This window comes from Medicago sativa, chromosome 2 (genome assembly GCF_051527215.1).
Source record: "Medicago sativa cultivar Bolivia chromosome 2, Bolivia_mono, whole genome shotgun sequence".
NCBI classification, from domain to species: domain Eukaryota; kingdom Viridiplantae; phylum Streptophyta; class Magnoliopsida; order Fabales; family Fabaceae; genus Medicago; species Medicago sativa.
Genome location: NC_140750.1, coordinates 5,702,031 through 5,722,321, shown reverse-complemented (window position 1 = coordinate 5,722,321; position 20,291 = coordinate 5,702,031). Strand labels below are relative to the sequence as shown.

Genomic DNA, 20,291 nt, shown 5'->3' with positions numbered 1-20,291 from the left:
TTTAATTATGCATACTTTACTATGCCACAGCCCATGGTATTGCTTTACTATGCCACAACACATGGTATTGCTTTACTATGCCATAGCCCATGGTATTGCTTTACTATGCCACAACACATGGTATTGCTTCACTCCCCGTGCTTCACCTATTTGCTTATATATATAGGGACTTGAATAACATTCATATCTACTTCCAACTTGAATATTGTTTAAACTATTTCCTTTCTCAAATTGCATTCCAATATCTACTTCCAATATCTACTTCCAATATCTACTTCCAAACACTATCAATGGATCCTTTTGGTTTTGATATGAAAGCCTACTTCGAAAAACGTGATGCTGAAGACACGTATATGGTCAACCGATTTATTCAGCGTCGAAAAAAACTAGAGGAAGGTAGTGGATCAGGTAGTGGATCTCGTAAAAAAAAATATTTAAATAGAGATCATGCAGCAGCTAACCAAAGACTCATTGACGACTACTTTGCCAATGAGCCTACATATGACGATGCAATGTTTCGTCGTCGGTTCCAGATGCAAAAACACGTTTTCCTGCGAATCGTTGGAGACCTTTCAAGTAGTGATAACTACTTCACCCAGCGAGTTGATGCCACCAACAAAGAAGGTATATCACCATTAGCAAAATGTACCACAGCAATGCGAATGTTAGCATATGGTGTGGCAGCAGATGCGGTCGATGAATACATCAAAATAGGAAGTAGTACAGCATTAGAGTGCTTACTTAGATTCTGCAAAGGAATCATACGACTGTATGAGCAAGTGTACTTGAGAGCACCAACCGAAGATGACCTGCAAAAAATACTACATGTTAGTGAAATGCGGGGGTTCCCAGGGATGATCGGGAGTATTGACTGTATGCACTGGGAGTGGAAAAATTGTCCTAAAGCATGGGAAGGTCAATTTACCAGGGGGGATAAGGGAACCACCACAGTTATTCTTGAAGCAGTTGCATCTCATGATCTATGGATCTGGCATGCCTTTTTTGGATGTCCGGGAACGTTGAACGATATAAACGTTCTAGACCGGTCACCAGTGTTTGATGATGTGGAACAGGGAAAGACTCCAAGGGTGAATTTCTTCGTGAATCAACGTCCCTATAATATGACATACTATCTAGCTGATGGTATCTACCCTTCTTATCCAACTTTCGTCAAATCAATTAGACTTCCTCAAAGTGAACCCGATAAGTTATTTGCAAAACAACAGGAGAGCTGTAGGAAGGACATCGAACGTGCTTTTGGAGTGCTTCAAGCTCGATTTAAAATCATCCGTGAACCAGCTCGCTTGTGGGACATAGCCGATTTGGGTATCATCATGAGGTCATGCATCATATTACACAATATGATTGTTGAGGATGAACGAGATACATATGCTCAACGTTGGAGCGATTTTGAGCAATCTGAGGGAAGTGGATCTAGTACACCGCAACCATACTCGACCGAGGTGTTACCCACTTTTGCAAATCATGTGCGTGCTAGATCCGAGTTGCGTGATCCAAATGTTCACCACGCATTGCAGGCAGATCTGGTGAAGCACATATGGACAAAGTTTGGAATGTTTTGAGTTTGAAGATCATTTGTATCGTACTAAATAAATTACGTGTGTGTTGTGTGCTTGTTTGTTGTCTTGCATTTTAAGCTAATCGTGTGTCGCGTGCTTAGTTTGTTGTATTGCATTTTAAGTTAAGAAAATAAAAATAAATTATTTAAAAAAATATTGTTTTTTTAAAAAAATTATTTGTATTATTTTAATTTAATTATAATCGATAATTATAATTTTATGCAATTATAAAAACAAAAATTAAATAAGAATAAGAAATAAAAAGTGGTGGGGTAGGGTGTTGAATGAAAACTATTGGAGTGGTAAAAATTGAATGGGTGTTGAATTAAGAGAGAGAAAATGATGTGGAGTGTTGGGAATTGAAAAAGTGGGTGTTGAAGGTTATTGAATATTTTTTGCCATTGGACATGGTCTTATTGAATGGCTTCATCACTTCCCTCCTCCATCTCATCTTCAATACCCTCTTCTCCAATCATTCAACAACTCTAAATACCTATTCAATACCCCCGTTGGACTTGGTCTTACTCATGTACTTACTTTCTTTGGTAGGTTGGTGCTAAAGTAGTATACAACTTGTTGTGTTGTCACCTATAGAGTAAATTTTGGGTGTATTTGGGCTAAGCTTATCAAAACCTACACATTTTATTTATAGGACTATATTCGTCATATCTATGAGCTACTTACACCATCTTATTAACGGGGTTTGAATAAAATGGGCAATACGATTGGTTTCTAAAATAAATATTTGTGTTATTACCAAGGTTTGAATCTAATAGAAGAAATTATAGACTCTCGTAATGTGAGAAACTAAGCCTCAATTTATAATATTAAAAGATATCAACACTTTAGCATAAGACACACCTCAAATAGAATTAATTCTAGTAGCGGTAACCAATAAAAAAATATGTATTTTACTTTAATTTTATTTAGTTATCAAGTGTAATATTGGACATCATTGGGTCCAGTGCAAGTGATAGAGGTGAGGAGAAGACTCACTTTTCTTTTTAAACTATGGACACTATAAAATATATTTTTTTAAATGAATAATCAAGTGTGATTAAAGTATTATATTATTATTTATCATATTGTTGTTTCAATATTTTTAAAATATCAAATATATTTCAAAATACAAACTTAGCTATCCAAAGTTTTCCCCTCCCAAACCCCCTCACAAACAGACTATGAGAGTTATAAACTCAGAGTCAGTATACTGCATTCGATTCTTACACTCAATAAAAAAAGACATTTTATTGTTCATTCTACTTTCTAAAAATTAGATTTTTAGAACATATATCAATCTCTAAATATTGTTTTGAGTCGTACTCTTATATGTTTCAAGCTCAAGTGAGCGTAAGAAGTAAGACTAGACTAAATTAAAATAGACATGGTTTAATATCTTAGATTTGAATTTGAATCCTTTCAATTGTTAAAAAAATTGAGAAGGTTATGTGGATGATCTCTTCATAAAAATACATTAAATTCTGCTTCAACTTATGAAAATTATAAATGAGATCCAATATATTTTAATGGTGAGATCACCCTCCACATAACATTCTCAAAAAATTTACCAATTGAAAGGATCTGAATCACAATATGTCGTAGTGTCTAGTAAAAAAAAATCGCCGAATAGTAACCTTAAATTTTTTTTTACAAGAAGAAAAAAAGAATTTCCATGACTTATTTTCACACCACGATGTCGTTTTATTGGGTTACTTCTTTTCTCCTACGTCATTTTTATGTTTTTAATTGGATTAGACCTACACTACCTCTTGATGAATATATCATGGATAATTTACCTCTAGTGATAGGTAGGATTTGATTATAGAACAAAAGAGATAGAGATTACATGTTGAATAAAGGAGATGAAGAAGTTTGATGTTTTTTAGATGAAAATGGTGACTGCACGCAGAAAAAACTGCAATTGTGAGGCCCACATTACTTGGTGGGGAATTGAGGGAAATTTATCATTAATGGCAACTAGGATTCGATTATGAACAAATGAGATGGAGATCACATGTTGAATGAAGGAGATGAAGAAAATTGATGTTCTTGAGAAGAAAAAGGTAAGTTTTTAGAATAAAGATGAAGAAAATAAGAATTTCTTTGATAGGATAAATTACCTCCAATTCATCAAGAAGTAATGTAAAAAAAAAGCATTCTAGTTGTCATCTACTTTTAGTAGTGATTTGTGAGCCTTTGGCAGGGTGTTTTGTTGTATTGTGTTTTGTAACTTTGATCCATCTTGGTATTCATCTTGTGCATGATTTAGTTTTTAATGAGAGTATTTATTTTCCCTTAAAAGAACTTTTATGTTTTATCTCTCTCCATTTTCCACAAAATCTTCCATTGAAATTTCTATCTTTTCCATTCCTTCTCTTTTGTATATACCTTTAACAACCCTGATCCGGTTATCTAATATCTAGAAAGATAAATTAGTTTTGAAACATGAGAGAAAAAGAAAGGGGAAAAAGTCAAAGTCACAATTATGACAAGTGATAAAATAAAATGAGAAAAGAAAAAAGAAGTTTCTTTTTCTAGACAAAAGAACAGAGAAGTTATAAGATGAAAAAGAGAACACTTTGTGAAAGCGATTTTTGAAAAATATGTCTAATTAGTACACTTTGCTATCTATATTTTTTCTGTTTGTTTTAAAGAGTCTAATAGCAAAGTGGAGAGTGCAAGTTCATGTGCCTCAATATATCAAACATCCCAACTTTTTCGGTTTGCTAATATTTCTATGTAGAGTAGCGTTAAAAAAAATGTTGTTAGCATTTTCTCTTTTATGTATTTATATAGTATCAATAAAAGAAGATCCGCATCCAAGAGCTATTTATAAACTTTTGCCAAAAATTTCCACATATCTATCTCTATAAAATATTGGCGATTTACATACAAGTATGTGGGGTGTGACATATGCAAGTCACTCGCTACTTAGTTTTAACCAAAGAAAAGGGGAACAAATGAAATTAACCAAGTTCAAAACGACCAGGAATAAAACTTATTAAGTTGATTGTACCAAAACTTTGAATAAAAACTTGTTAAGTTCATCTACCTTTTCACAATCACACAACCTCAACAGCTGTGTGCAATGTTGGAAGCTTCTCCAATAATTCAACAGTCAAAATGGATACCTTTGATTTTTGCTTTGTTATGATCCTCTCAGAAAATGAACCAATAGAAAGTGGAGACTTTGTTGAAGGGTTCCTTTCACATGGACCTAACCATTTAGCTTCCATGTACTTATGACTCCTCCATGGACCCATATGCAATTTTTTATCCTGCATGCATTTTTTAGCTGCCATGCATAAGATTTTGATTAAGTTGCTCATTCTCTCTACTTCTCCAACAAACACTTCAGGTACCTTCTTAACCAGTTTGTTGTATTCATCACTTCCCTTTGCCATCTCAAACTCAGCTTGGAAGTTCAGCTCAATCATCACCCTCACCTCCCCTTTTTCTTGGTTTGTGTTGTCTATCACATCCAAAAATGTGTGTTCCCCTACATAGTTAATTGTAATAGCATTAGGTTACAAAAATTATAAATGGTAATAAATTCTAAATTTAGTTTCCCATTGGAAACATATTTTTCCTTTTCCAAGTGCAAAAAGATCAGGAAAGAAATGTAGAGAAAACTTTAATGTATTTTATTAATTTTCTCTAATATATTTTGTTTTTGATGGAGACCAAAAAAACTATAAGGTTTTTTCTAGATTACCCTCTCTTATTTAGAGGGTATTTACCCCCTCATGATATCAACCAATCAAAATGTAATATACATTGACAACATTAAATGTCAAATAAATGAGTAAATTTTTTCTATAAAAAAAAAATCAATTTTAAGTAACTTTTAATACTTTTAATTTTTATTTAATTATAGACAAGATTACATTATAGGTCATTTATCTTATTTATTTGTAACACTTTGGTCCTTTATCTTTATTTTTTTCCGTTTAGATCTTTTATCTCTCATAAAAGCACATATACATCCTTTTTCTCATTTTTTTATTTAAAAAATCCATAATTTTATTTTTTAAAATATTTTTATTAAAAATGAAAAAAAAATATGATGAAGATGTTCATCATCTCCATCTTCTTTCTTTGAATCTTCATCATCTTCATTGAATCAGAAAAAATTCTACATAAATATATCTCCAAATATCATGAATTAATATTATGTTCACCTCATATCTTCTTTTAAACACAAAAATCAAAACCCTATAGAAAAGACATTTAGTTTCATCACAAAAAAAAAATTAGTTATATAAATTGTCACACCATATATTATTATTAATTATTTTCTAACTCAATATTCAAACCCGGCATAAAAATAACCCCAAAGTTGAGAGCAGCTTTGCACATCAATTTTGTTGTTTCCAGAACAATCTTAACTTTTGTAAAGCCTAACCCTTCCGCCAGTGACTAAGCCTCCACCATCTGCCTTGCAACATTTGGAAATTAAGGTTTTGATTTTTGTGTTTAAAAGAAGATTTGAGGTGAATATAACATTAATTCATGATATTTGGAGATATATTTTAGTGGAATTTTTTTTATTTAAAGAAGATGATGAAGATTCAAAGGAAGAAGATGAAGATGATGAACATCTTCATCATATTTCTGGATTTTTTTTCATTTTTAATAAAAATATATTTTTAGAAGTAAAATTATGTATTTTTTAATAAAAAATGAGAAAAAAGATGTATATGTGCTTTTAAGAGAGATAAAGGACCTAAACAGGAAAAAAATAAAGATAAATGACCAAATTGTTACAAAAAAAAATAAGATAAAGGACCCCAAATGTAATCTTGCCTTAATTATATTTAGTTGTTCAATCTTAATTAGTTTACACGACAAGACTGGCTTAGAACAATTAAAATTTCACATCAAATTTCTTTCATCTGAATGTCCTTAAATTTATCCGTTACATTTATAAAATTTCTTCTTCCCATTTTGATTGTTCAATTTAGTTGTTCATTTTTCAATTTTCGTGAGAATCGTCGTCGTTCGTTTGATTCCAAATACCGTGAGAATTACTGTTATTTCCAGAACCACGTCAGATATGGTGAGTTGATTTTTCTTTTTGATTTGATTTTTCTTGGTTGTGAGGTAGTTAATTATAACAATTAAGTAAGTCATCCGTTATACTTTAAGGATTGTTAGCAGGTGTTGCTGCTGTGATGTTTTGGGAGTTTGCTAGCATTTTTTTCGGTTGCTGCTGAAATGGTTATGTCACGAGGCTTTTGTTCTTTTGTTTGGACTTAAAGGCTTTGGCTGATAGTGGGGCAGGTCTATGCGTGTTAGCAGATTTTATTAGGTTGGCTACTTAAATAAAATAAAAAGTCACGATACCTGACGCGGTTCTAGAAACAACGACAATTCTCACTTTGCAACTGCAGCAGTTTGGAACGACAAAATTGAACAATCAAAATGGGAAGAAAACGAAAAAGAAACAAGAATTGATCAATAGGGAAGAATAAAGAAGAAATTTGAATGAAGGGGATGTTTTTGTTCTCACATTCGGGGCTGTGGAATGGAAGAAATTTTATTAATGTAAGTGATGAATTTAAGGACATCCAGATGAAAGAAATTTGATGTAAAAATTTTATTTGTTATAAGTCTTGTAGTGTAAATTAATTAAGATTGAACACCTTAATATAATTAAATAAAAGAGTAAATTACACTCTTCTCCCCTCAAAGATTCTTGAATTACACTCCCCTCCCCTATTATGTTAAAATATACACTCCCCTCCCCCCTTATTCCAAACATATTAGAAAATATTTCATTCCCCTCCCTTAAGAGAATCTTGAATTACATTCTTCTCTCTTCTTATGTTAAAATCTACACTTTACTTCCTCAATAATCTAGCAAAAATAAAATAAAATAAAATAATCTAACACACTTAAAAAAAAAAGTACCACGGGTCTATTTTAACATAATCAAAATTTGAATACATATTTTTCGCTATTTTTTATTCACAATTACATTAACATATAATTTTAAACCCTATTATAAAATATGAAACAACCAAAAAATAAAATTACAATAATTACTAAATACAATAAAATATGGTTATATAAAAATTAGTTTTATACTATAAATTATAAACTTAATAGCAAAATATTTAAGTTTAATTACCATTGATATTTAAATTATAAAGAAATGAATTTATTTTTCTTAAATGGTGGTTCAAAATTAGTATATATCATAAAAATATTTATTTATGTTAAAATAGATTAAAGTATAGTACATATTTAATTATTAAGGGAGAGACTTGTAATTCAAGCATCTTAGAGGGAGAGGAGTGTAGATTTTATTTTTAAAGGGAGGGAAGTGTATATTTTAACATAAGAGGGGAGGGGAGTGTAATTTACTCTAAATAAAAATTAAAAGTATTAAAAGTTACCTTATGATTAAGATGAACTTTTTTATTTTTAGAAAAAATTGATTCATTTATTTGACATTTAATGTTGTCTATGCATATTACATTTTGATTGGTTAATATCATGAGAGGGTAAATTACCCCCTAAACAAGAGAGGGTAACGTAGTTCTCACCAAACTATAATAGTTATATATATATATATATATATATATATATATATATATATATATATATATTAAGACACCAAATCAACATTGAAAGATACATTTGAATAATTGGAAATATATTTGTTAGCAATAAATCACATTTACCTGATGGAATGTCTGATGAAGTTCTCCATTTTGTTTTACAAATAGAAATATTGAAACCAGCTTTGTGAAGCCTCCTAAAAACTTCCCTCGTTAAGCAGTCTCGGCAAGAGATGATAGCACCCTTCTTTCTGCTGCAGCCACACTCTGTTCCATAGCTTTCTATTTCCTCAATAGCTTCTTTGGTGGCACTTCTTATCTTTGTCTCCAAAGAACTTGGGTTCTCTATATTGGTCTGCGTCAAATTCAAACCCCACTAATTGATCAAAACAAAAATCTCCAAAATCTAATGATTTTGGAACAAAAGCAAATTTAAATCATATTTATTAATAAACAAATATAGCATTTATTCAGGTCGTGTTTGTATTATTATTTTTTTTTTTTTTGCTGATAAGTATTTAAATTAATTTTAAAACATAAATTAATATATATATTAATATTTGATATTAGAAGAAGAAAAAAATATGGTTCTATGGACTTAGTTCATTTGGTGTGTGTGTGTCTATATATATATATATATATATATATATATATATATATATATATATATATATATATATATATATGGGTCGGTGTTCAAACCCCAGGCACCCTACTTAATCACATTAAAAGGTAAATTTTTAGCCACTAAACTAATTTAAAAGAAAAATGTTTCAAAGAGGACTTACATATTTTATTCATAAAAACATAAATTATTTTTTAAAAGAAAAAACATAAATCCGCTTCGATTAGCAAGGTGGTATTGACTCCTTAGAAGAAAAAAAACATAACTTTTTTTATATATTAGTAATATTTTACATTAAAAAAATATGTCTGCGAGGAATTCGTTTTGCAAACTAAATTTGCAAAAGTAACGAACGCTCCCTCTATTTCCGGTTCAAAGTGATTATGAAAACAAAATTGAGCCAAAACCCATTTCACATTCTCACATTCATATTCATTATTCTAAATTGTGGTCGTGATTATTCTACAAGTATTGATATTGTGGCAAAATGGTGACAAGTATTGTAGTCATAGTTGACAATTTAGAGCTATGATTAGATCCAACAAAAACATCAAGTAACTTTTTCTAACTAAATGTTGGCACAATCTACTAAGCAAACTGGGAAAATCACACTACTATGTCACTCAAAATAAAATCATACTATTATGAGGAATAAATTTAAAAAACATGACCATGTATAATTAAGTAAATAACCAATCACCTGCAAATCCAGGTGCTGGCTTTCCCAAAAGCTTTGATTCCTCTCATTGATACCACTTCGATCATTCTTTTCATCATCATCCAAATCCATTTCAAGTGAATGACATTGTTCAGGACCGCTAGCACTTTGATCTAACTTGATCACTTCACCAACATCAAAAAATTCAAACTCAACATTACCAACACTCGTGTCTGAAGATTGTTCTTCAGACTCGAGGCTATCCCAAGGATGAATCCACAAAAACCTAGTAGTTTTTGCAACCCAAGAGCAAATACTCATGAATCTCATTTTCTAAAGTCCGTTTTCTTCACCCACGGTTTGCTCAACATTATATTACGAGTTCCAGTGTATTTTATACTCAAGAAAAATGATTTCAAAGGTGGGTCCCTTATGAGACGTACTTAAAACTATACTCCCTCCCGTCTATATATATATATATATATATATATATATATATATATATATATATATATATATATATATATATATATATATATATGCAAAAAAAAAAATCATATTCATTGAATAATTAATGTAATTGGTTTATAATATAGATCGGTCATGAGTTATTTATCAAATCTACTCCTATATGTGGCATTATTTGGGTGTAAATTGCTTAGGAATATAATTTAGCATTTGTATACAAATCATTATTTATCTTTTTGTTTGTAAATTTAATCATCATTACTCCTATATGTTGAATGGGGTGTAAAAAATGTGGAATATTATTAAGCGTTTATATACCAAGTGTAACGGTTTGATTTGGATAGGTTTTTGGTCAAAAAATGTCCGAATTAATTACATCTTCATCGGTTTGATTTGGTTCGTTTTTTACTGTTCTTCAAAAAAGAAACCTAACCAAACAAGCCGGTTTGGATTGGTTCGATTGATTGGTTTGTTTGAAAATACAATTAAAAAAAATTCATATATTCACAATGCATACAAGATACTCAAATATTTCATAGAATTTTGTTTTCCATGTTCTATGTTTTTCTAACTACTTTGTATAACTAATATGAAAAACTAACAAGTGATGGACGATCCCAACGACGGTGAGGAACGATAGGTTAAGTTTACTGGCGGCTAGTGTTCTTTTTTAGTAGAAACGAAATAGAGTGTGAGTGATGAGATGAGGTAATGAAATGATGATGATGATGTGAGAAAGTGAATGAATTAAGGAGTATTTTATGTTGGACGTTAATATTGAGCTTAATCATAAGTGTGTGTGTGTGTGTGTGTGTGTGTGTGTGTGAGGAAGGATAATATTACTAAAATGGGGAGCGAGGTTAGCATTGGTTCGATTCATCGGTTCTTTGGATCATAAGTGTGTGTGCGTGTGTGAGGAAGGATAATATTACTAAAATGGAGAGCGAGGTTAGCATTGGTTCGGTTCATCGGTTCTTTGGATCTCAAAATTAAAAACCTAGAATCGAACCAAACTAGATCGGTTTAGATTCGTTCGGTTTGGTTTTGATCTGAACCAAACAAGGTCGGATACTTTTTGGGTTTGGTTCATTTTGGATTTTCAGTTTGATCGGTTTTGTCCGAACCACTTACACTCCTAGATGTAATCATTATTACAGTGTAAACAAAATGTGAATGTGTCCACAAGTCTTAGCTCAACTAATAAAAATACCGAAATTGTTAGGTCGGTTGTCATGATCGGGATTCGAACCTTGACACCTCCAATGTAAGTTTATAATGGTTTAGTCATTTCATCTATAAAAAAAAATGTAAATGTAATCATCATTACTTTTATTAAAACCTAACAAATACCGGTGCTTGTGCTACCTGTTAAAAAAACAAAAAACTGCTTTAACGAATACAGGGTACTATTTATTGATAATATTGTTGAGACTTAGAATTTAGTGTAGCTATGAGAATTTTTTGATTAAATTCAGTGAACTGTTGAATACTCAAAAAAGACTAACGACTTAAAATGTTTAACAACTAATGGTATAAATTTGTTCAAGAAAAAGAGCTAATGGTTTAAATTAAAAAAAATACCATTATTGAATAAATCTTACTCTCTCTATTATTTTTTAAGTGTAATTTTTTAAAAAGAATGTTTTTTATTTATCATTTTCAACGTTCAAAGTAGTATTACCCACAGTTTTGTCAAAATCTTTCTAACTATTTATTGTAAAGATGAATATATGAAACGTGATACTCCGTTGGTGTTTAAATATCGTTTTTTTGAAAAGATTTTTATTTCTTTATATTTGCCGTTTTTAATTTTTAATTTTTAATATTAATTATTATTTTGTCAAAGTTATCCATTGGTATGTATTGCAGAAAGAGAAATGTGTGAGTGAAATGATCATAAAATAAATAGTTAAAGAGATTATTCGAGAAACATAAATAATTTTAGAGTAATGCTAGCAACATTCTTTTTTGAACATTCTCTATAATACTTATTCTCTTATTGATTTAAATCATTATGAGTCCACACTTTTAAAATTGAACGCACACAAAGTGATGGAGACATACATTGATTTCATCTAATAAAAGAGTAAGTGTTGCTAGCATTGACGTGTTAGCTCGGGTGAGTCTTCTTTTTGGTTTAACCATTGGATCCTAAACTAAATTACATTGGAATGAGAGAGATCTTAATGTCGTGTGGGTATGAGACTATACGATTGATAGAGAGTTTGTAAGGATTGGTGGGCAATACCTATTACCTATACAAAAAAGATGCTTCTTTATTTCGGTAACCCAACATATAAGAACTTCATAGTTAAGTGTGACTAATTTAGAGTAATATTTGGATGGGTAAGCTTCTGGAAAGTTTTCTATAAAATGTTTGAGTAAAAACAAAGCACATTGAAAATACTCATGTTGATTTGTTGGGTCAATCGATAATCATTAAAGCGGTATGGAGGCGTTACAAGAACTACTACCTAAGAAGACAAAAATAAAGTAAAGAAAAGGCGATAAAGGAAAGATAAATATAAACGTAGAGATTTTTTTATTTCATGTGTCTTGAATAATCATTCCAATGAGGTATTTATAGAATTAGATTAACTAAACAACCTAAAAAAAAAAAATTCCTACCACAATTTTGACTCAATAACGACCATATTTCAACATGAAAGATCATGGACAACATCACTAATGTAAAGTAACTACTCGTTAGGTTGAATTACAACCTAAAATTGTCTTGTCGGCTAAGTTATACATTTTCATATCAACGATCCATGTCCTCCATCCTATTATTAATATAATAGGTTGATGACAGGTCATCGTACGTTATTTTTAGCATGTTTTTCAGTTATTTTCAATAGGATTTAGCAGCAAAAAGTAGGAGTATTAGAACGATTGCTTATGATTTCAGGATTTTTGTAATATTTTATATATTTGAGTCTGTAATTCTTGTTTTCCTGAAACATAGCAATTTTAGGGTTTTTTGAAGTAATTCATGAAAAAATCATGCAAATCGGCAAATCAAGAACATCTGAAGAATTGTGATGATTCAAGAAACAAGAATAAAGATTCAAGAGGCCTCAGAAGACTTGCAAATGGGAGGAATTTTGTTCCCAAAAGTACCGAGACAAGTTATTTGAAGATGAAGACCTAAAAACGACGGAAAATCGCAGATTGGGCCCAGGATATAGACACCATGCGCCTAGGGCATGGAAAAATGCCTCGTGCATGGATTTTCCAAACCATGCGCCTAGGGCATGCATTGGAGTGCACTCTCGTGCGCCCCGTGCATCTATCATGCGCCCCGTACATGCAAAAAGTTGGGGCGCAACTGTCTTTTCCTGCTTCCAATTTGGGTAAAGCCTACACTTTTAGCCCAAACCCACGTAGAAACTCTCACTATAAATACTAGCCTTCCTCATTCAGAAATTCTCATTCAGAACTGTGGTAGTTCAAGGGGAAGGCAACTTTGGAGCTTCGGGAGAGTTTCTATCTTCTCCTTGATTTTCTAGGGTATGTTTTTATCTTTAGTAATTTGTTTTTAGTTACCATGTGTAGCTAAATCTTTTTAGGTTAGAGTTATAAGATGAACCTCTGTATATTTTGGTTGAATATTTATTTATTTAATGTCGTTTTATTTTATTTATTCTTTTGTTCGCTATCAAGTTTTATTAGGAAGTAGGTGCAGTTAGCCATCGGAGGGATAAACTAAAGTATGTTAGTAACGTCCCAACGACCTCATCACTTGTATAGTCTACCTAAAATAAATAAAAGCGACATTTACTAATACTTAATATCCAACAATATATACAAAGGGGATTCGAAGAATTCTTGTTGGAAGTATTAAGAGTAAACTAGAATTGAGAGAGTTAAGGAAAGATAGAAGAGAGTTGTTGTGCCGTGGCCAAAAACCACTGCCCTGAAAGCAAATTTCCAGTGGACCTCCGGTGCAATCCAATATCCGGTTTTGCTCCCCAAGGTTTACACAACTACGTGACCATTATATAGAATTCATATGGTCAATCTACTCCTATTGCAATAGAAACATGGACCATTTATGAGAATAAAGGTGGCCAACGTTACAAGGGTGTATTGGTTTAATATGAAATCAATTGAATTAAAACTCAATTGATTGTTAAAGTAAGAGGCAACGGTAATAAGACATTATGGTCTTATTATTGTATGAAAGGGAATTAACAATTGACTACACTTGATGACATTATTCCAACAATCCCCCACTAATGTCAAACAAGTGAGAAATTAATTTTTGGGCAAGGAAAGGTTTTATCATGCTTAAGTGTTAATGTCACAAGGATTGAATTAACACGTAGTGAAGTGAGGCAACACCATAAATCTATAAAGTGAAATTACTCTTGAACTAAATAGATTTTAGATGAGACCCCCACAACACGCACTTTTACCTTTAAAATTGTGATAGCTCCGCGATAATTATTTTCATCAATATTTAAGACCTTTATCACCTTGGGTCGCTCATGAGTGCTCTAGAAAGATTGCCCAAGTCTTTCATAGAAGGTGGTCTAAGCCTTCACACTCAAGTAGGTAAATTCATCAAGTGCGTCTCAAAAGCACCACCATAAAAGACTATGAATTTATTAAGAACATAAAAATATGTTCAACCTCAAATTTAGGGCTATGAACTCATTAAGAGCTAAAAGCTCAACCTCACATTAAGCACTACCACACGCCATAGGGATGAAAAATGTAGTGCATATAGGAGTATTCATACGGTTTCGTTTGACCTCAAATTGGGTATCCACCATAATTTCCTCCACTCAAGGCTTTAAATTCATCCCCCTCGACGTATCCAAGACAACTTTCTTGGTTAATCCTTTCACATAAGGATCTTAATTTTTTTTTATTTCTTTTCTCACTTCTCAAATGGTGAGATAACATTATTTTTAGTTCCTTTCACAAAAGGATTTGTGTCGTCTCTCATAGACACTATTATTAGTCACATTGCTTATAGCTTGTGATCACAAAATATTTAGAAGGTGTGGATCTCCTCAACAGATGTATCTCATTCACACCAAGTCTTTCAACTATTATGCTTCTTGACCTGCAAATTCAAGAGCTGAGAATTTTGATTCCATTAGTAAATATGACTATGCTAGTTTGCTTATTTATTTCCAAGAGATGTCACATCATCATGAGATAAATAAGTACTTTGCAATGGAACCTACCTTGTTTTTTATTTGAGATCCAATTTACACTATTCAATCCTTCTAAGATCAACTATTAGAAGAACATGATATCCAGCCAACAACATCATATGAATAGATTAGAAAAAAACAATTGATCATTTAAATGATCACCATTGAAATTATGAATTCACACATTTCATCTATTCATTATACCACATGCAATTATGTATAATATAATTCATAAAACCCATAAAACAATCAATTATCTCACACACGAATTGAGAGTCTATCTTTTAGAATTCCACTTTCTATTCATGAGATTGCTACCTTAAGGCATATTCGCTAATTTTAAACCATATTTACCATGGAATTTAGTTCACTTCTAATGCCTTATTTTTATAATAAAATAGCATTGGTTAACTCTTTCCTTCAAAAAAAAAAAAAGGTTAACCCAAACATACTCATGGATAGTGAAATAATCTTAAGCATAGCTTTTTATTCATAATTTATCAACATCGTATACTTCTTCTAAAAGAGGAAAATTATACATTCTATGTCCACAAGATTTAAGTTTTCCTTCTTCTAATCCTTCTACTTTCCCTTGTTTCAAAACTTTGCGCACAATCAAAAATAACAAGAATAAAAGTAGAATAAACATGATCCACAAATTTGTTTTTGTTCTTCTTCTCATAACCCCACATTTAAGTAATTTAGGATTAGAGAATGACTTTTCTACTCATAATTTTCTTTTTGCTGAGTCTTTACCCCCACATGCATGTAACATAAAATTAAACATAATTTATATATGACCATATAAAACATCAACAATACATCATCGGCCTCCAAGAAATTTCTAGTATACTATGCAACAAAATTTATTACCTTGCAAGTTTATTAAAACATGCATACTCCAAAGATAATAGTATATTTATGGATATATAGAAACATAGCCATTATCACACACATAAATTTATTTCAATTTTTAGCTATCATCATATAGTCTAAAAAATTAAATAAACCATAAAAGTTCTTGTCTTTAGTACTGAAGCAACCGTAAAAATAGTCATATGTTTAGGCCACAACATATCGTTAGAAAATTCCATAAATTGCAAGAGAATTTTTCCTAACATATGATTATAAAATTTCTGCCTCCACTTATTATATAAATTCCACAAAGTTTTTTTTTTTCATAGATGTATAAATATAACCATAACACCAAGAAGCTTAGCATGAAGGTCTCAAACATATGATTCATTATTAAGAATTTCAGGTATCAAACTTTCATAAACACGTCCCAAATTATAGTCAAACTATCACCACACAGAAATTTCAATTTATCACAAAGCCAAAACATATTTATATAATTTCTGGCAATCATGGACATAAAAATTCTTTTATCATTAGATTCAAAAATATATCTACATACATGTCCTTGAGTTTAAGGCACTTACTTGGACTTTAAGCTCATCTTTTTACCTCAAATTAGATGGCGATTCATTTGAACTCTCACCTACAACGTTCTTTAACATCCATTTGATGAGGGTATCAAGTGATTCTTTCCATGCAATTCGAACCATCACGATACATAAAAAAATCACAACGTTAATATTTCCAAATAAAAATAAATAAAATTTGCTTTCAGATTGTTGGAAGTATTAAGAGTAAACTAGAATTGAGAGAGTTAAGGAAAGATAGAAGAGAGTTGTTGTGCCGTGGCCAAAAACCACTGCCCTGAAAGCAAATTTCCAGTGGACCTCCGGTGCAATCCAATATCCGGTTTTGCTCCCCAAGGTTTACACAACTACGTGTCTGAACTCGTGCACTCGAGGCCAACACGTTGGAGCTTCACAAACAATGTCCAAAAAATCATTATAGAAGAATAACAAAGAGGATGAGTAGAGTGTATTTTCTAATTTTTCTCTACCTCTAGGATAAACCTTCGTGACCATTATATAGAATTCATATGGTCAATCTACTCCTATTGCAACAGAAACATGGACCATTTATGAGAATAAAGGTGGCCAACGTTACAAGGGTGTATTGGTTTAATATGAAATCAATTGAATTAAAACTCAATTGATTGTTAAAGTAAGAGGCAACGGTAATAAGACATTATGGTCTTATTATTGTATGAAAGGGAATTAACAATTGACTACACTTGGTGACATTATTCCAACAATTCTAACCGCCGCTTACTTTTCTGCAACCAAAAACAGGTATTTATAAAATTTAACCAAAACTTTTTTCTTGGACCAAATTTAACCAAAACTTCGTATCGCACATTTATCTCTATACAAATATTGGCGATTTACATACAAGTATGTGGGGTGTGACATTTGCAAGTCACTCACTCCTTAATTTTCACCAAAGAAAAGAGGAACAAAAGAAATTAACCATAACAAAAATGCAAAATGACCAGTAAAAAAACTAATTAAATTGATCATCCTTTTTACAATCACACAACCTTAACAGCTGTGCAATGCAATGTTGGAAGCTTCTCCAATAAATCAATAGTCAACATGGATGCCTTTGATTTTGGCTTTGTTATTATCCTCTCAGAAATTCCCATTGGAAGAGGAGTTGTTGAAGTGTTCCTTTCAAATGGACCCAACCATTTAGCTTGCATGTACCTATGCTTCCTCCATGGCCCCATGTGCATTTTTTTATCCTTCATGCATTTTTTGGCTGCACTGCATAATATTTTGATTAGGTTGCCCAATCTCTCTACTTTCCCAACAAACACCTCGGGCAGCTTCTGCACGAGTTTATTGTATTCATCACTTCCCCTTGCCATCTCAAACTCAGCTTGGAAATTCAGCTCAATCATGATCCTTACTTCCCCTTTCTTTGGATTTGTATTGTCTATCACATCCAAAAATGTGTGTTCCCCTGCATAGTTAATTGTGATATATGCTATTAGATTAGGAAAACTATGATACTAAATTCTAAATTCTAAATTTAGCACATTAACTAATATATAAAGGTGCTAAATGTAGTTATATAATCACACTATTCTTTTATAGATTGGATTCTATTCATGAATTTAAGTCTACTTTGGTTGGTATTGGTAACATGAAAACCCTCTATGTCGATAGAGTGAAGTCATCGCGGACGTTCACTCTTAAAAAAGATGACAACGTCAGAAGTCTCATATTAAGTAATTAAAAGTGTTCAATATGACAATTAAACAATGAAACACTCAAGTGAGTTAACAACGTTAAAAGTTTCAGATTGAGGATAAGAAATGAAATATAATTGATGATATTTTAGGACTACTTTTTCACCTTTTCAATTTTCTTTCTTTCCATGAAGAATCTATTCATTTCCTACTTTTTAATTTTTTAATCCCTCTTACCACAAGAGCATCATTCACCACTTTTTTATTTTATTTTTAGGTGGGTGAAAAGGGATAATGTAATTTATAGCATATACTCTTTGAAACCTATCTTATTAGACCCACCACAATATTGCTTTTCATAAAACTATAACTTTTTATGTAAAGACAACAAATTAAACAGTGAAAGATACAATTGAAAAATTGAAAATATATTTAATTTGTTAGTAATGAATAACATGTACCTGATGGAATATCTGATGAAGTTCTCCATTTTGTTTTGCAGATAGCACTATTGAAACCAGATTTCTGAAGCCTCGTAGAAACTTCCCTCATCAAGCAGTTTTTGCAGGTGGTGATGGCACCCATCATCTTTCTGTTGCAGCCACACACTGCTCCACAGCTTTTTATTTCTTGAATAGCTTCTTTGGTGGCACTCCTTATCTTTGTCTCTAATGAACTTGTTCTATATATATTGGTCTGCACCAAAATTAAATCCCATTGATTGATCAAAACAAAAGCCTCCAAAATCTAATGCTTTTAGAACAAAAGAAAATTTAAATCATATTTATTAAGAAGGTTGATTGTGATTTAATAAAATGTTTATGTGTTGCAACCGTACTTAGCTGATAATTATAGTTACATATATATCACAATTTATAGAGCTGATCAGATCCAACAAAAAATCAAATACATATTAATTTTGGAACAATCAATTAAGCAAAGAAAGATAATTACACTACTATATGTCCCTCAACATAAAATCACACTAACATGACCATATATAATATTAAAAATTCAAATAATCACCTGCACACCAAGATGTTGGCTTTCCCAAAAGCTTCGGTTCTTCTCAATGGTATCACTTGAATCCCTTTCCTCTTCATCATCATCCAAATCCATTTCAAGTGAATGACATAGATCATCACTACTAGCACTTTGACCCGACATGATCACTTCGTCAGTATTAAGAAATTCAAACTCAACATCACCAACACTCGTGTCTGAAGATTGTCCTTCAGACTCGAGACTATCCTGACGATTAATCGTCAGGAACCTAGTAGACTTTCTGGCCAAGGAGGTAACACCCATGATTCTTGTTTTCTCAAAGATGTTTGTATTCTTACACTCACGCTTTGCTAAACATGAATTTCAGTGTCTTATATGCGAAAAATTGATGTTTAGGTGGGTCCATCATTAGGACCTACTTAGGACTATACTATACGCCGCGCACATGAAGGTAAATTCTGGCAGCAGCTTATGTGCCATATTTTTATTGGATGAACCAAATCTGTTCCTTCATGAAATAATTCAAGTATATTGATAAAAAAAAATGTGATAAATAAAAAATTCAATAATTCCAGTAATACTATGCTTGGGAGAGACAACAAGGATCCACGTCTGTCCCCTCCAATTATTTCGAACCTACCCCTTACTCCAATCATAAATGTGGATATACTCGAATATTCATATATCAATTTTTTTTATGTCGTTTTTTATATTACTATTTTTAAATTAATTAATTAATTTAAGAAAAAAATACCACCATTTAGTAAAAAAAAAAAGAAGAAGAAGAAAAAAAACCATAAAAGACATTTTAACTTGACTATTGCTCATTAGACTTTCCCAATAAAATGTAAAGACTAAAGACCATAAAAGACATTTTAACTTTGATATTTTAGTGAGTCTACATATGTATTGGAATTATTTGTGTGTAAATGTAATTATTATTTAAATGAAAATATTTAATTTAACAAATATTTATTGATAGTATTGAGATATTTGAGTTGTAATTGTTGTTACCTTTTCAAAGTCTTTTTCCGACGCTTCAACGTACTGGGAGGATTCAATAATTTTGTTAATATAATTCATTTTACCTTCTTAAAAAGATTTTATGGAGA

General features: G+C 31.3%; 3 protein-coding genes across 3 annotated transcripts; 1 reads left to right on the top strand and 2 right to left on the bottom strand.

Annotated features, from left to right (window-relative positions):
• Positions 1 to 290: 290 nt before the first annotated feature.
• Positions 291 to 1,583, top strand: LOC146943915 (uncharacterized). The gene is made up of 2 exons (XM_085747746.1): positions 291 to 769; positions 929 to 1,583. The coding sequence occupies exons 1-2, from the start codon at positions 291 to 293 to the stop codon at positions 1,581 to 1,583; spliced, it is 1,134 nt and encodes a 377-aa protein (XP_085603872.1).
• Positions 1,584 to 4,642: 3,059 nt separating this feature from the next.
• On the bottom strand, positions 4,643 to 9,759 carry LOC146943914 (uncharacterized). The gene is made up of 3 exons (XM_085747745.1): positions 9,472 to 9,759; positions 8,270 to 8,501; positions 4,643 to 5,079 (listed from the first exon to the last, which is right to left on the bottom strand). Exons 1-3 carry the CDS (start codon positions 9,757 to 9,759, stop codon positions 4,643 to 4,645), a joined length of 957 nt encoding a protein of 318 aa, XP_085603871.1.
• A 7,554-nt stretch (positions 9,760 to 17,313) lies between these two features.
• LOC146943913 (uncharacterized) lies at positions 17,314 to 19,523 on the bottom strand. The gene is made up of 3 exons (XM_085742249.1): positions 19,201 to 19,523; positions 18,636 to 18,870; positions 17,314 to 17,945 (listed from the first exon to the last, which is right to left on the bottom strand). Exons 1-3 carry the CDS (start codon positions 19,480 to 19,482, stop codon positions 17,512 to 17,514), a joined length of 951 nt encoding a protein of 316 aa, XP_085598375.1. The 5' UTR covers positions 19,483 to 19,523; the 3' UTR covers positions 17,314 to 17,511.
• Between the last annotated feature and the right edge of the window lie 768 nt (positions 19,524 to 20,291).